The sequence below is a fragment of the Podarcis filfolensis genome (assembly GCF_964270895.1).
Source record: "Podarcis filfolensis genome assembly, chromosome: 3".
Taxonomy (NCBI): Eukaryota; Metazoa; Chordata; class Lepidosauria; order Squamata; family Lacertidae; genus Podarcis; species Podarcis filfolensis.
Window position 1 is genome coordinate 104,303,872 of NC_139606.1, and position 17,673 is coordinate 104,321,544.

At 45.8% G+C, this 17,673-nt stretch overlaps 1 protein-coding gene across 3 annotated transcripts in view; it reads right to left on the reverse strand.

The window, feature by feature from the left end:
- PPP2R5D (protein phosphatase 2 regulatory subunit B'delta) overlaps positions 1 to 17,673 on the reverse strand; it is a 58,117-nt gene that overhangs the window by 24,856 nt on the left and 15,588 nt on the right. For 2 of the 3 annotated variants that reach the window (XM_083605194.1, XM_083605196.1), the window contains exons 3-8: positions 12,009 to 12,210; positions 8,370 to 8,569; positions 7,257 to 7,367; positions 4,137 to 4,229; positions 2,696 to 2,826; positions 1,744 to 1,803 (exon numbers count right to left, since the gene is read on the reverse strand). In XM_083605194.1, coding sequence (XP_083461320.1) covers positions 1,744 to 1,803; positions 2,696 to 2,826; positions 4,137 to 4,229; positions 7,257 to 7,367; positions 8,370 to 8,569; positions 12,009 to 12,210 — 797 coding nt within the window. The remainder of the gene's footprint in view (positions 1 to 1,743; positions 1,804 to 2,695; positions 2,827 to 4,136; positions 4,230 to 7,256; positions 7,368 to 8,369; positions 8,570 to 12,008; positions 12,211 to 17,673) is intronic. The other variant, XM_083605195.1, reaches the window with a different exon arrangement.

The following is a 17,673-nucleotide window of genomic DNA, read 5'->3' on the forward strand; positions in this document are numbered from 1 at the left end:
TAGTAAACATCCAAGACTCGCACTGTCTGTGCATGTTTGTATGCGCACAGAGCAGTTCCCAGCCTCCCCGCCTTGCTACTGTGCCTCACTGTCAGGATATCCTGCAGGAAACATCTGCAATGCTCCCAGGGACCCAGCTGCAGGGTTCATATCATGCTTTCTTGAAAGACTCTAAGCAGAAAAATGTGTGTGTGTGTAAATTTCACTTGATGGCCTAGCTAGCAATCACCTATTGAGGCTGAATCCTGGTAAGACAGAAGTACTGTCTCTGGGGGACAGGCAGCTGTGGGGGACTCCCTGGTCCTGAATAGGGTAACTGTGCCGCTAAAAGACCAGGTGAGCAGCCTGCGGGTCATTTTGGACTGACAGCTGTCCATAGAAGCACAGGTTTATTCTGTGTCCAAGGTGGCTGTCTACCAGCCCCATCTGGTATGCCGACTGAGACCCTACCTGTCTCACCAGAGTGGTACATGTCCTGGTTATCTCCCACTTGGACTATTGCGACATGCTCTACGTGGAGCTACCTTTGAAGGTGACTTGGAAACTACAGCTAATCCAGAATGCGGCAGCTAGACTGGTAACTGGGAGCGGCTGCCAGGACCATATAACACCGTTCCAAAAGGATCCATATTGGCTTCTAGCACATTTCCAAGCACAATTCAAAGTGCTGGTGCTGACCTTTAAAGCCCTAAACTGCCTTGGCCCTGTATACCTGAAGGAGTGTCTCTACCCACACCATCCAGCCCAGACACTGAAGTCCACCTCCGAGGGCCTTCTGGCAGTTCCCCCACTGCAAGAAGTGAAGTTATAGGGAACCAGGCAGAGGGCCTTCTCAGTAGTGGCAGACGCCCTGTGGTAAAAGGTAAAAAGGTAAAGGACCCCTGGACCGTTAGGTCCAGTCAAAGACAACTATGGGGTTGCAGTGCTCAACTCGCTTTTCAGGCCAAGGGAGCGGGCAATTGTCCACAGACAGCTTTCCGGGTCGTGGCCAGCATGCCTAAACTGCTTCTGGCGCAACGGAACACTGTGACAGGAGCCAGAGCGCATGGAAACGCTGTTTACCTTCCTGCTGCAGCGGTACCTATTTATCTACAGTGGTACCTCGGGTTAAGTACTTAATTCGTTCCGGAGGTCAGTTCTTAACCTGAAACTGTTCTTAACCTGAAGCACCACTTTAGCTAATGGGGCCTCCTGCTGCCGCTGCGCCGCCGGAGCAGGATTTCTGTTCTCATCCTGAAGCAAAGTTGTTAACCTGAAGCACTATTTCTGGGTTAGCAGAGTCTGTAACCTGAAGCGTATGTAACCTGAGGTACCACTGTACTTGCACTGGTGTGCTTTCAAACTGCTAGGTTGGCAGGAGCTGGGACAGAGCAACGGGAGCTCACCCCGTTGCGGGGATTCGAACCGCCAACCTTCCCATCGGCATGCCCAAGAGGCTCAGTGGTTTAGACCACAGCACCACCCGCGTCCCTTCCACCTTATGGAACACCCTCCCATCAGATGTCAAGGAGATAATTAACCATATGACTTTTAGAAAACATCTGAAGGCAGCCCTGCATACGGAAGTTTTTAACGGCTGATGTTTTATTGTGTTTTTAATATTTTGTTGGAAGCTGCCCAGAGTGGCTGGTTAACCCCATCAGATGAGCGGCAAATAAATAATAAAAATATTATTATTGTTCCTGCCAAGGAGCCCCTTACAGAACAGGGAGGGAATAATAAAGAGAAACGTGTACCCCTTACCTCCCTAAAATCTCTAGCAGTTCTGCAATTCCGTTATGGTGTTCTGTCTCATAGATAAACCTGAGTAGAGAGAAGGAAGTGTCAAGCAGAAAACACAGGCTGGCTTCATGAGGACAGAGGCTTCGTAAGTGTTCTCCACCCCAAAAATCCCTGGAGGGGAGCAGGAAATCTGTAGCCATAAGCAGCACACCTGCATAGATTTAGTCGCTGTGTTCTTTCTGCTTTCTAAAGTGGGGAAGGAAAATAGGCCTGGATGTTTCTGGACAAGGAATTCCAACGACTGGGGGAAAGCATGGCGCAGACAGGGTGCAGCAAATAGGAGCGATAGGGAAGGAGAGGCCTTGCAATGGGCCCTGAGATGCTTGCCCTGATCCTGCCATCAGCTACCGTATTTTTCACTCCATAAGACGCACTTTTTCCCTCCTAAAAGTTAAGGGGAAATGTGTGCGCGTCTTATGGAGCAAATGCAGGGGGGAGGCAGGCAGGAAAAGCTCCCAAGAGCCGCACACAAGCTCTGCGCAGCTCTTGCGGGCTTTTTTCCAGGATGGAAAAGGTTCCCAGCTGCAGCTAAAGAGGAAGCCAAGACAGTGAGCGGGATAAGATTTTTTTTTTTTTATTTCCCCCTCTAAAAACTAGGTGCGCCTTATGGTGCGAAAAATACGGTACCATAACACCTAATCTTCCCTGCAGCCTTGTGAATCAGAAACTCCCCAGCCAGCATGGCCAATGACTGAGGATGCTGGGAGGGGTTATCCGACAACATCTGGAGGTTTGCAGGTTCCCTGCTCCTGTTCTCAGTCACTCGTAGGTCTTCCATCTATTTATCTAATCATTGTTGGAGTTAAGAGGACTACATGAAACTCCAAGGAAATGCAGTGCAACCGCTCAAATTAGGACTGAATCCTCCACACACACAAACATTCACAATAGATTAAATATTGCCGGTATTTACCTGTAAAATATGTTGTTGATCTGCCGCCTTATATACGCTCGGAGGCCCAAGAATTTCCCATAAATCCTATGCAAAATAGTCTTCAGAAAGTCCCGCTCTCTGGGATCTTCACTGTCAAACAGGTCCAGCAGCTGTGGATGGAGGATTTAATCACTCTCTTGGGCACTCGAATCCAGCACTAACAGATTCTCCCCACCCCACCTTCTGCTGCAGCAAAGGAGGGGCACTGGGGCTTCGTCCATGCTTTTCCCTTCATTTCAGCAACCGTTTGCAGTGAAATAGCTGCTGAACAAAAAAGGGGGGGGGCTTCTTTTGCTGCCTGCTAGTGCTTTGAAGTCTTGACTTTGGGACTGCAAAGCACTAAATGCCCTAATGTCATTTGTGATGCCAGCTGATTGCTCTGCCCCAAACTATCAAATTTTGCAGGCGTGGCAGGTCCTGATAAGGATCCGACCCGTGAAGCCAGAATGATTCTCTGCCCCTAGACTCAAGGAGATCAAACTCATACTCAGAGAATAACTCCGCTGAAACAAATGGGCGTTAAGTCACGCTTCTTCATTTCAATAGGTCTACCCCAAGTATGACTTAGACAGAGACACCACTACAGAGAAGGCTCTCTCCGGTATTGCCATATACGGTACCTCATGAAATGGTGGAATTTGGAGAAAAGCATCTGTTAATACATAGGTAATATAGCAAAAGGTGATCACATAATATAACACGTGTGTGTGTGTGTGTACATACATATACATACACACACACACACACACACACACACACATCCTGCAATCAAGTATTTGTTCACTATGCATTCAGACACCTCCAAGGGTATCATAACCAAATTTGGTGTGATGGTTGATGAAATCAGCCAGCAGGGTTTTTTTTGTATAGGCTTGAATGCAACTGGATGCCATTCTGGATCAAGATGGCGGACTGAGAGTGGAAATCAATAGAGAATGAAAGTCAGTGTTCCATCAGTGCAAGGATTATCTCCTCACCTGCCAGTGTACCCCACCCAGTAAATCTGGTCTAGGGGCTCCTCCCCCAACCCTCCAGAGCAGATTTCTGGGAGAGGGCGCAGGGCATGTGTGTATGTGCAGTTGAGGTAAGTTCCACTGCACAAAGATAAATCCTTGTGGTAACGAAACGAGTGAACTGGGTACCAACCATATCTCTTTGTTCCATTTCCCCCCCTGACCCATGAGACTGGATCCTGCCATTACCAATTTTCTGTTTCTATTACACTGTTTTGCTTCTAGCATGGGTTCCCCCAACCTGGGGAGAAATTGCCCAGCCAACTGGATCCCTCCCCAAGGTCACCTGTTGGCTCCACCTCTTCTCTATCCTGTCCTGACCGGCCCCCATGCCATTTTTAAATATTAAGCAGTTTAGAAATCCTTTGAAATAAATGCCAAGTTAGAAGGAAGCTGCAGTTACTTACTGACAATACAAACTTCTGGTCAATATATTTCTTGGCTATGTTTGGTTGGAAGTCTGGGGACTCCAGGAACCTCAGAAAGAATTCATAAACCAGCTAAAAAGGGAGTGGGAAGGGAAAAAACAGGAAAAGGATTATTTGTAAGTATAAGACTGGTTATTCGTATTGTGTACCTGCTGCAAATACAGAGATGCGGAAGTTGTGCCCCTTCAGCCAGTTAAACCACAAAAAATGGTCAAACCTATTTGACGAACAGTTAAAGCCCACTGACAACAATAAAAATCGAACAGATTATCCATTGGGTTTGGGTGTGGCCTCATGCCTGCCAGTTAATAGATTGTTTCAGAAACTGAAAATAATTTCCAGAATGGAAAGAGGAATGCTTTCCTTTCTTTCTTTTTTTAAAGAATTGAATGGCTTTAGCTTGACAGTCCTTCTAAATGATAAAGGAGATGACAGAATGGGAGACAAGACAGAATGGGAAAAGATTCTCCCTGGCTTGCGAAAGCTAAAGAAAAAGAAAGGAAGTATGTAATATCAGAGAGATGCGAGAGCAGATTGGCACAGGAAAGAGGAGCCAAAATGATGTCTCTAGAGGAAGCTTTTATCTTTATTTCCCCTGCCAGCGGGAGAACAGTCATGTCACAGGACCTCTGAGAAAGAAGACTGCAGAAATGCAGACTATTCATCTCAGCAGGAGCCTAATTCAGTGATTAAAGACCTACATTATTATGCTGGTTGGAGAGGCCCTTCCACAGCAATACAAAGGGGCCAACAGTGGGACCCTTGCAGGTTTATTTGGAAGCAAACGTGCTCCTGGGATAGCTCAGTTGGTAGAAGATGAGACTCTTATTAATCTCAGGGTTGTTGTTGGGCAAAATTGCAGGGGGGGGGATGGACTAAATGACCCTCGTGGTCCCTTCCAACTCTATAATTCTGTTTCAAGTCTCATCAACATACTGCGTAGGAGCTTAAGAAGCTGCCTTATGCTAAACCTTGGTCCTTCGAGCCCAGCACCAACTTGTTGTTGAAGAAAGCATATAGGAAACGAAAGACGAAGAGATCAAATCAGTTATGATTAAATGGGCACAAAATATAGGACATAATATACAATTTGAGGACTGGGAAAAGCTGTGGAAGGTAGACTTGAAATTTACAGACTGTTCTCTTTTGAAAGAAAATTATATGAAAATGATGTATAGATGGTATATCACACCAGTAAAAATGGCAAAAATGTACAAAACCGGGTCAAATACATGTTGGAAATGTAAAGAGAAAGAAGGTACTTTGTATCATATGTGGTGGGAATGTAGAGAAGTTAAAAAAAATTGGGAGATGAAATATAACGAATTGAAAAAAATGTTCAAAATGACATTTGTAAAAAAAACAAACCAGAAGCATTTTTGTTAGGGATTTTGGACAAAACCTGCCAAGAAAAAGCAAAGAACTTATTTATGTACGCTACAACACCAGCAAGAGTCTTGATAGCACAAGGATGGAAGAATGAGGAAATCCCAACGAAAGAACAATGGCAAGAAAAATGGATGAGCTATGCAGAGTTGGCAAAGTAAACTACATGAGAAGGACAACCGTGACTTCAAGGAAGAATGGGAACTTTTTACAAACTATCCAAAAAAACAACAAAAGGATTTGGACTCCTTGGCAGGTTTTGAATAAACATCCACAAATTTATTAGTGGAACATATGATAGATAAGGCAATGATATGTACAATTTTACAACATGCAGAGAATAACATGTATAAACAAATCAGAGAGGGGAGCTGAGGGAAGTCTTTGGAGGGTGAGAGAGGGAGGGAGGGGAAGGGGGAAATTTAATTGGTTATATTGATTTATAATTTGATTTGTTAAATTTGTTCAAGAAAAATATTTATTAAAAAAAAAAAGAAGTTGCCTTATGCTAAACCTTGGTCCATCGAGCACAGCACCAGCTGGCTGCTCCTCTCCAGAGTTTCAGGCAAGAGTCTTCCACAGACTTATTTGCAGCTGCTGGGGGTTCCGCCTGGGACCTTTTGCATGCAAAACATTGCTCCAGCACTGAGCTACAGCCCTAGCAAAAGCCAAGGTGACCAGGACATCTCAGAGGCAGTAACCTCCATGGGCCCCACCTCCTAGCCACAAAATGTTTAAACAGCAATGGCTGGTGGAGGAAAACCACTTTGAACTTAGAGCCAGTGTGGTGTAGTGGTTAAGAGCAGTGGACTCATAATCTGGTGAACCGGGTTCGATTCCCCGCTCCTCCACATGCAGCTGCTGGGTGACCTTGGGCCACTCACACTTCTCTGAAGTCTCTCAGCCCCACTCACCTCACAGAGTGTTTGTTGTGGGGGAGGAAGGGAAAGGAGAATGTTAGCTGCTTTGAGACTCCTTTGGGTAGTGATAAAGCGGGATATCAAATCCAAACTCCTCTGTCTGGGGAAAAATCAGCATGCTCTCTCCTGCTCCCTCTTTCAGATCCTAGGAGTTTATGCCAAGTAGCTACTCATTTCACATATAAGCTAGTCACTGGTTCTCCATCGACCCGAGAAAGAGACCAAGCAGGGCAGGGTGTAAATGAATATGTTGCAGCTGAGGGCAGAGGTGAGTGGCTGTAATCTGTCCTGCGTAGGAGACCGACTAGGAACTTTGCTAGAAGCCTTGAGTTCCATCATGTCCGAAAAGCAAGATTTAAATTATGATTATTTATTAAATTTATTAGTCACTTTTTTCCTTTTTTACCAATGGAACTCAAGCAGATCCACAATAATAAGTAAGCGACACATACATTGAAGCAAGCATAAAAACAAAATTGAAAGATCTAAAACTCGTTCACATTTTTAAAAGACAGGACTAAAGCAACCCACCCACCGATGGAGGCCGCATATAATTACAAGTCAAAGGCCTGGGCAGAAGGGGGGAAAGGATTTTGTCTAGCAGCTCGAGGTAAATTATGATGGTGCCGGGTGTGTCTCCCTAGGAAGAGCATTCCACAAGAGGGGAGCCACCACTGAAAAGGCCGTTTCTCATGTTGCCATGCTCTGACCTTCCATGGAGGGGAGTGCAAGCGGAAGGGACTCAGATGACGATTACAGGGTCTGGGTGCAACCAAATTTTATATAGTATTACCTGGAGGTGTGGCCAAGCAGCTTCTAGCGTAGGTTCATCTTCCTCAGGGTCAAATTCTGCTCCCGTAGGATTGGACGACGGGGGAAGCGTACGGAAGAGATTTACTGAAAACTGAAGATACGATAAGGAAGTTGAGAAGTTTGGCAAAGTTGAGAAATTATTGCCATTATTGTTTATTAATGTATTTACAATATTAAAAAACACAACTACAGTGGTACCTCGGGTTAAGAACTTAATTCGTTCTGGATGTCTGTTCTTAACCTGAAACTGTTCTTAACCTGAAGCACCACTTTAGCTAATGGGGACTCCTGCTGCCGCTGCGCTGCCGCTGCACAATTTCTGTTCTCATCCTGAAGCAAAGTTCTTAACCCGAGGTAATATTTCTGGGTTAGTGGAGTCTGTAACCTGAAGCGTATGTAACCTGAAGCGTTTGTAACCCGAGGTACCACTGTATATATAACATAGTTAACAAACAAAACAATACCACCCATAAAGTTCAAACGGTCCAAAGATTGTTTAATTAGCCAAAGGTCTGGGAGAAGAGAAATGTTTTCGCCGGGTGCCTAAAGATATGTAGTGAAGGCGCCAGGCGAGCCTCCCTGGGAGAACATTCCACAAACAGGGAGCCACAACAGAAAAGGCCTGTTCGTATGTTGCCATCTTCAGGGCCTCTGATGGAGGAGGCACACAAAGGAGGAGGACCTCAGATGATGATCACAAGTTTAACGCAGTGCCGCTTTATCAGAAGGGCCACACACCCAACACATTTTGTATAACACCTATCGAAATGACGAGCTTTGTACAGAATCCCACTCTGCATCCCGTGCACATTTTGGTACCCACAACCTCTCACACTATTAACCCTATCTGAAGAAGTGTGCATGCACACGAAAGCTCATACCAAGAACTAACTTAGTTGGTCTTTAAGGTGCTACTGGAAGGAAAAAAATTTTTTTTTGTTTTGACTATGGCAGACCAACACGGCTACCTATCTGTAACTGGAACTATTAACCCCTTTCAGCCTGGAAGTACAGAACACGCCTTTCTTGACTTTGGAGTGTTTAAGAGATGTCGCCGCCCGAAGCACAACCCAGCCATAAGCTCGGCCCTTACCATGATAACAGCTTCGGGGTAAATGGCCTCTGTGACAACATCCCGGTTGTGTGTGATGTATTCCACCATCTCGTTGAGGCCCGCTCGCTTCACCTCTTTGAACTTCAAGTCACTGAGCGGGTCAGAGACAAAGTCGAAGAGGACGCAGCATTGCCGCAGCTTCTGTATGAAGAGTTCTTCCCGCTCGTGAGGAGGTGCATCTGAGGAAACAGAGAGAGAGGGCAAAAAAGGGGAGTCCTCTTTTTCCACTGCAGCTCATAAGCTGAGCCTAAGGACCAAGGAAGGGCCTGGCAGCTGGCAAAAGGCCCGCCTACTCCAGCATCCTATTCTCACGGTAGCCAATCGGATGCTCACATGAAACCCACAAGCGGGACCTGAGTGCAAAAGCAGTGCCCTCATTGGTGACTGCTAGAAACTGGCATTCTGAGGTACGCTGGCTTCAACAGTGGAGATGGAACAATAGTCATTGTGGCTAGTAGTCGCTGATAGCCTTAAAAGTAAAGGGTAAAGGGACCCCTGACCATTAGGTCCAGTCGTGACTGACTCTGGGGTTGTGGTGCTCATCTTGCTTTATTGGCCGAGGGAGTCAGCGTACAGCTTCCGGGTCATGTGGCCAGCATGACTAAGCCGCTTCCGGCGAACCAGAGCAGTGCACGGAAACGCTGTTTACCTTCCCGCCGGAGCGGTACCTATTTATCTACTTGCACTTTGACGTGCTTTAGAACTGCTAGGTTGGCAGGAGCAGGGACCGAGTAACGGGAGCTCACCCATCGCGGGGATTCAAACCGCCAACCTTCTGATCGGCAAGTCCTAGGCTCTGTGGTTTAACCCACAGTGCCACCCGCATCCCTGCTGATAGCCTTACCCTCCATTAATTTGTCTAATCCTGCAGGAGCGGCTTCCACACCGTGCTGTGTGTGAAGTAGTACTTGGAGCACCTGACATCAAAATGGGATGGATTGCTATCCTTTCTCTTGCCTCTTTTCTCTTGCCTCTCTTTGCATCCCTTTATGGTTCTTCTGGTCTGTGCATGCTCACTGAGAGAGACTGGAGTAAGTGAAAGAATGAGCAGCAGGTCCAAGTTGTCAATGCACCTTTGCTATGAACCACTGGCAGACCTCAAGCAACCTGCTCTCTCTCTACCCCAGCCACTCCCAATCCTGTAATATGGTATTACGATGACAATGACCTACCTCACAAGGCTGTTGTAACAACTACAGAGATAACATACGTTAAGTACTTTGGATATTTCTATCCCCCCATTTTTTCCACTAATATAAGAAGTGTTCTGTTGGATCAGACCAAAGATTTATCTCCTGTAGTCTAAAATACTATTTTCAACAGCAACCAGCCAAGGGGCCGTCTTTGCCATTCCACTCCCTGTGCCTTGAGCAGTCTTCCCTCCTTCCATATCCTTCAAATCCTTTCTCCAGAGCCTATTCCTGCACTTAACCAAGGAATCAAAGCTTTCTTTTATTACATTTGAGATGCAGCAGAGTATCTAATTCAGGTCTTTTAATTCCTCTAAATATTTTGGGTACACGATCTTGTGATCCTCCCGTGAAGTGCAATCCCATGACACACCATTTGCAATGTGGCGCAATGTCCTGGAATGTAGTGAGACAGAGTGTGGAGAGGCAAAACAAAAAGCACCCCAAAATGTTTGAAGCAAGAAGGGCAGTAGAGAGGCAATGCTAAATTAAACCTGCCCAATTCAGGCTGGAAGATGTCAAATTATGAAGCTTTGGGGAATGCCACCTTCCATAGATGGATTACTTCAGATTTCCTTAAAGCTTGAATTTGTTTTACTCTGTATTGTTTTATTTGATGTTTTAATGTGTTGCAAGCTGCTTTAAAATATAAAGCAATATAGGTATGAAACGAATAATCATCATCAACTTCACCAGGGGATAATGGAACCCAGACATTCCATTGTGGCAACCATAACCTGGGTTTAAGGTGCCATTTGGCAATTAGATTATATACCTGGGTTTCCAACACTGTGTGAAGGCAACATAAATATGCCAGATACACCTAGGTTTGCCAATATCCAGTATCTGTGTCCTTTCCGTCTCTCCACTCCCTGACTTCTCAATATGCAAAGCTACTTCCTTTCCATGACTTCATTCCAAGTACGAGAGCTGGGCTTCCTTGCTGCTGAATCTGCAACGTGATGGCAGAATCTCCTGGCTCTTCCCCTCACCTGAAGGGAGAATAACTGCGGTGGTGTTCCTTAGCACCGTCATGCAGCGTGATGCCTTCCCCAGACTCAGGAGTTGCTTTCCTTTCAGCACTGCAGCTGCTTAAACCAGCATGACTCACAGCTGAATCAGTCCTGTTTCTACCTGTAGAAACCTTCCCGGGTGTCACGCAGGCTAACTAGCCGCTGCCTGGTAGGCATAAGGAGATTTCGATTAACAGCAGAAAGGGTACGGGCTATTCTGAAAGTCTCGGAACGTGGTGGACTCCCTTCTTTGGGTAAGTATTTCTATTGAATGGCTTTCTGCCCATACTACTGCTGTTGTAAGCAAGTTCACTGTGACATCTGGTAGCCTAACTTAAGAGAGTCACGGTGTAGGTCACCATGGGTTGATGGAGGAATTAAAAGTATGACTAGATCTGTTATGGAATCAAACCAAATTGTGTCAAAGCCTTCTTTTTTATATATACCTACCATAGCCTTCAATCTTCCTGTTACCTTTTCAGCTAAAGTAAATGGCCAGATGTTCATCGCCCACTTGGATAATGTTAATCCTAGACCAGTTTCCCACCACTTACTTTTCAGCCGCTGCCAAAAATATAACTAAGTCCTTGTAGGAACATCCGTGTTTTAATTATCAAATATGGGCAAGAACACTAGTTGAGTAATGCACTGTTGCTTACAACCTGGACTCTTCTCTGCCGGAGGTTCTTAGCCAGAGACTGGGTGGCCCATCCCTGACAGGGACGCTATAGCAGGATTCCTGGGACTAGATCAGAGTTCTTCAACCTTGGGCCCTTAAAATAACAAATAACAATAATTTATACCGCACCCATCTGGCTGGGTTTCCCCAGCCACTCTGGGTGGCTAGTGCAATGGATGAGCCTCACCCTGGGAAAACCTCCTTCATGATCAAGGTGTCTCCCCTGCCAGGTAAGTAAGTAAGATGCCGTGGACTACAGCTCCCTCTTCTGCAGCCAGGTTAGCCAACAACATATGGGGACACAAGGTTAAATACTGGACCAGATGATTTCCTGAGGTCCCTTCCAACTCGGTGATTTAAAGGCGACCCAACTCCTTCTCGGGACATGGGTGGCGTTGTGGGTTAAACCACAGAGCCTAGGGCTTGCTGATCAGAAGGTCGGCAGTTCGAATCCCCGCCATGGGGTGAGCTCCCGTTGCTCGGTCCCTGCTCCTGCCAACCTAGCAGTTTGAAAGCACGTCAAAGTGCAAGTAGATAAATAGGTACCACTCCAGTGGGAAGGTAAACAGCGTTTCCGTGCGCTGCTCTGGTTCGCTTAGTCATACTGGCTACATGACCTGGAAGCTGTACGCCGGCTCCCTCGGCCAGTAAAGCCAGATGAGCGCCACAACCCCAGAGTCGTGCGCGAGCGGACCTAATGGTCAGGGGTCCCTTTACCTTTACAACTCCCTCTCACCTTTAAGGGCAGGGAGCTTCTGGAGTTCCCGGTTTTTGCTTAAGTTGAAGCGGGAGGAGCTCTGCCGCCGCTCCTTCTTTACAATCTGGGGTCCCCCTGAATACTTGATCTTATTCAGCTGGGTTGGTGGGGGGGTGCTGTTGCTGGGTCGCTTATTCGAGGTCTGCTGCTGCTGCTGTTGTTGTTGCTGCTGCTGCTGGACCTGAAGAGAGAAGGAGGCACACAGACAAAAAACGTTAAGAGCTAACTTGACATCAACACGCCTATAAGTTGTAAGTGGTTTGCTGTAATAAAAGAGTCGGTGCGCTGTGTTGGTTAGAGCGTCAGGTGCGATCTTGGGAGACCAGGGTTCGAGTCACCACTTGTCCATCAAGTCCGAGGGATGACCTCGGGACGGTCACTATCTCTCAGCCTAGTCTACCTCATAGGGTTTTCAAGAGAAAGAACAGGAACCGTGATAATTGTGTATGCCGCCTTGAGCGACTTGGGAGAATAGGTGGGGTAAAAAATAAATATAAATATAAAAAAACCTATGCACCCAAGTTTATATTACTTCAGTGCTATAAGAAAGCTGCAAAGATAGTGCAGGATAGTGCACACCCTGGAAATGATCTCTTTCAGCTTCTGCCTTCTGGAAGAAGGTACAGGGTTATAAAGACTAGGACTAGCCGCCTGAGAAACAGTTTCTATCCAAATTTTGGTTTTAAACACAGTGTAAGGAGTCTATGTGGGAGTATATTGTATTTTAAAAATGGGATATCAGAGATTTTAGGGGGCTAACCAGGTTGGGATAGCTGGGATAGCTGGGATAGCAGGCTTGTTGGTTTTGAATGTCTTATGTATATATTCTTTTTAAATTTCGTTGTTCTGTATGGGACAATGACAATAAAGATTATTGTATAGTATCTTGTGGTTTTTTTTAAAAAAAGTGTATCCAATTAAGTTTTAGTTAATAGTAGGCCCATAGAAATTAACAAACCCAAATCACTTGTGTTCATTTATTTCACTAGGTCTGCTTGGACTAAAAATTTTTGGATACAACTCTTGGTGCAATTTGTAAAGCAACAATTATATCCTACTGGAAGGACCTACTGTAAACACAGTATCTAAGAATCACTGTCAAATATTGTCACATTTGATTATCTCTCGTCAAATGATGTGGGTTATCCCTGTTACAGTTCATTCCGTTGTACGGTACGGTACCTGTAAACTGCTACTTACGACTTATGATAAGCTTTTAACACATTCGTATGCCACCCTAGGTAACATTTTATCCCAGCATAGTTTTCAATGTAATTTTAAACAAAGCAATAAAACAAACCAGTTAAGAGCAATAAAACAAACAACATAATCAGCACAACCCAAAAAATAAAACAGCTAGGGAAACAGCAATCAAAAGCTTCCAGCTTCTATTCAATGAAAACCATTCAAATGCTTGGGGGGTGTCTTAACTTGATGCCTAAACAGTAATAAAGTGGAATCCAGGCAACTCCCATCAGCCTCAGCCTGCATGGGCAATGGACAAAGATGCTGAGAGCTGGGGGGGGGCACAGGTTCCCCATACCTGCCATACAGAAACCTATGGGCAGTTCAAATGTAACGCCAAACCATGATCTCAATGAGCAGTGAGAAGCCATGTTACTTGTGTGCTTCCTTCTCCCCCTTCACATGTGTCAATTCGCTCCCTCCAATCCTGCCTTGAGGAATCACAGTATCAGGGAATTGTAAAGTTGAAAGAGACCCCCCCGGGGCATCTAGTCCAGCCCCCTGAAATGCAGGAATCTTAACTAAAGCATCCGTGACAGATGGCCACCCAATCATATCCTTCAAACTCTATATCAAATTCCATAATTCTATCTTCTCTCAGTGGTTTTATAATACAGTCATACCTCATGTTACGTCCGCTTCATGTTACGTTTTTTCAGGTTACGTCACGCGGCGACCCGGAAGTACCGGAAAGGGTTGCTTCCGGGTTTCACCACTCGCGCATGCACAGAAGCACAAAGTGACATCACACGCATGCGCAGAAGTGGCGAGTTGCAACCCGCGCATGCGCAGACACGCCACGGCGGGCTGCGTTCTTTTCATATTGCGAACGGGCCTCCGGAACGGATCCCGTTCGCAACCAGAGGTACCACTGTACTGCTCGAACAAAAAACGAAACCTGTGGCTTGCACTCATCCTGCAAATCAGGATACAGGCAGCGTTAAACCTAAACCGCCTCTCGGAGGTGAACCTAAGGCTTGGGATGCACTCTTCAGCCCCACAACGCTTCCCCAAAAAACTACCTCCTAGGAGAAAAGAAACCTGGAACGCATCATGCTAGCTTGACTTTCCTTTATTTCTTTTGAAGACTCCTAGGGCACACATACAAACAAAATGTAGGCTTTTTTCTTCTTCCTGCAAGACCTTTCAGAAACTGTTCCAGCCATTGATTACCTTGCCATTATTTCACAGTGAGGTCCGTAAGGCGTAGCTGTTAAAATGGAAAAGAAACCCTATACATTTTTAACACAGGGCCCTATTTTTCCATTTGCCTGGGCTCTCTCCTTTAAGAGGCTCCGTTGCTGTTTACATTGATTTTTTTCCCTTTTTCTTTTACCGTAACACATTCATTCATTAAATCAGGGATGCAGAACTCTCAGGTCTGGAGGGCCCACTATAGAGCTCCAGAACTCTCTCTATGGCTTTCAGGACTCTGCCTGGGCTACATGTCTCTTCTCAGACCACACATCTCACCGGCCCTATGTCACCAGCCTCCGTGAGTGCTTTTGCCTGCCTGTAACCTGCTCTTGAACTGTGATAATGACTCTTGCTCACCTGGATGGAGAGACAGGTATATGGGTACCGATTACTCGTGACTTCTGCATGGCTGAAATGTAGTCTACAGTGGTACCTCTGTAGGTTAAGAACTTACGGTAATTCGTTCTGGAGGTCCGTTCTTAACCTGAAACTCATCTTAACCTGAGGTACCACTTTAGCTAATGGGGCCTCCCACTGCCGCCACACGATTTCTGTTCCCATCCTGAAGCAAAATTCTTAACCCGAGGTACTATTTCTGGGTTAGCAGAGTCTGTAACCTGAAGCATCTGTAACCCAAGGTACCACTGTACTGTACAAAAGGTTAAGACTCATAGCTCTGCCCACATTTTGCCTCTAGTCAATGTTGGTAACCCAAGATATATAAGCTAATCACCACTGAATGGCACCTTAAACCTAGGTTGCAGTCACCACAACGCAATGTCTAGGCCAGGGTTAGAAACTGGGTTAGAAAAGCCAGGAGCCAAATGGCTTCTGGGACCTGGGTTGTGAGCGCCATTGTGGGGGAAACAATACTTTATTTATTATTTTGATAAGCATGAACTAATATGCAATTCACATAAGCGACACACTGTTAATTTCACAATTTCAGCAGAAATTGTTAATACATGTTTAATCTGATGTTTACAATAGCAATATTGGTACCATACTTCAGTTTTCAAAACACTCTACTCTTTAATCCAAACTCTTCTTAATTGTTAAATTCTTTAACATATTGTCTCTCCTTAACATATACTTCGAGGCTTCAAAGCACATACATTGAGTGTCAGCCAGGCACATAAAACTGCACCCAGACTTTTTGAGGTGATCGCAAACAGAGAATCTTTAGGAGCAAAATGCACCTGGCGCCCTGCTAATTTCGAACCCTGGTCTAGGCACCTTTTTTTTTGCAATTTAATTTATTATTGCTATTCATTTCTATACCGCTTTATTTTTTAAAGAAAAAAATTTCAAAGCCATTTACAGCACATTAAAACACCAAATGAAACAAGTTCAAGCTTCAAGGAAAATATTTCAGATCCTCCTCTAAGTGACATTTTGCTTTCCCCATATTTATTTACCTACTTAATTCATATAGCTGCCCCATAGCAGAGGGACTTTAGGAAACCAGAGTGGTATAGCGCTTAGAGCAGGCATCCCCAAATTCGGCCCTCCAGATGTTTTGGGACTACAATTCCCATCATCCCTGACCACTGGTCCTGCTAGCTAGGGATCATGGGAGTTGTAGTCCCAAAACATCTGGAGGGCTGAGTTTGGGGGTGCCTGGCTTAGAGTGTCGGACTAGGAGCTGGGAGATCGGGGCTCAAATCCCCAGGAAAGCTCACTGGGTGACCTTGGGCCAGTCACAGCCTCTTAACCTACCTCACAGGGTCGTTGTAAGGATTATCTGAGGAGAGGGTGAGCCATCTACTCCTGAGGAAAAGGTGGGATATAAATGCAATAAATAAGCTCTTCTGCTTACCTTCTTAAGAAAATAGGGGGGGCCAGTCAGATGGAGGTGTCTGTTGCCAACCTGACATTCAGAGACCTCCACATGGTCACAACTGGACCTGTGCCAGTCGCAAAATGCACTAATACTGCCTCTGGCCATGCCCATCACGGGCATATGACCCAAGGGAATGCAAACTGCCCCCCCCCCCGAGACTGAAAAAGGTTCCCCAGCTCCACATTAAATGAAAAATGTTATTTAAAAAAAATGCAGGCAAGGCTGACACACTCACAGAATCCCAAAAAGACCAGTGTCTGCCCTTCACTAAGGACTAGCTCACACATGCATGTTCACTGCTCCTTATCTACAGCAGCAAGCCGCCACTTAGTGCACATGTGAATGAGCCATCACAGATCAAATGCCTGCCTCCCCCCCCCCAGGCAGAACTGCCGTATCATCCAATGTCAATTCAGAACCACGGCACTTCCAAATGGAGACAGCTTGCTCATTCTGCTGAGAGCCACCAAGCTTCGGAGGCGGGGGACTAGTGCCATGCGTGACTCAGCCCTGGGTGTGTTTGAATTCATGCTTGCTGCTCGTTAATAAGTGCCCTGTTATCTTAAGAGGATAATTTCACATTTGCAGAGGGTGGGTCACCTCAACAGTATAATGAAGTGGATGAGGCAGCAGACCGGTCGCAGAAGAGTTTTGCGCAGAAAATGTCAAACCTTTCTCCGTTTGCACAGCCACCTGGCAGAACTCTGGATGCAAATCCGAAAGAAGACAAAATCTAGGCAAGGCTTTCCCCATCATACAAAACAGGCTGAAGTGGTGGGCTGGTGGGCTGCGAATACTGCATTGTGAATGCAGTAGCCAGACACCTGGGCTTGAGCTGATCATCTGGCCAAACTGCATGATACCAAACTGCAAAATCTGGACTCTATGGTTCTTTGCATCTTACTGCAACCTCACCCACAAAAAGCCTGAAATGCAAAGTCCTTTGCTGCCTTTGCTGTGTTAAGAGCTTCCTTTTCACCGGTCTCCTTCCCACCCCACCTTTCGGGCCTTCATCTGCTGTTCTTTTCGAAACCTGCTTTTATCTCCTTGAGCCGAACTCTCCTTGGGTTTACTCTCCCAAAGAGCTAATTAGGAGTCACTCCATGCTGATCCGCCCCAAAGCCACTGAGAGGAAAGCAACAAAAGATTGGTAAGCTAGTCACAGTGCAGGATTTCAACAGAGAGCTTCCCCCCAGCTTTGAAATCGCCTTCCTCCTGAGGTTCCAATGCCCAAGGCAGAGTAACATTGGGAAGAGGATTTAAGAAGTGAGCAAAGTATAGATCTGCAGCATAATAATGGAGACGTTAACAATGAGGCTGGGAAGGAGGAACAGGAGGGGAGGGAGAGTCCATCGTCCA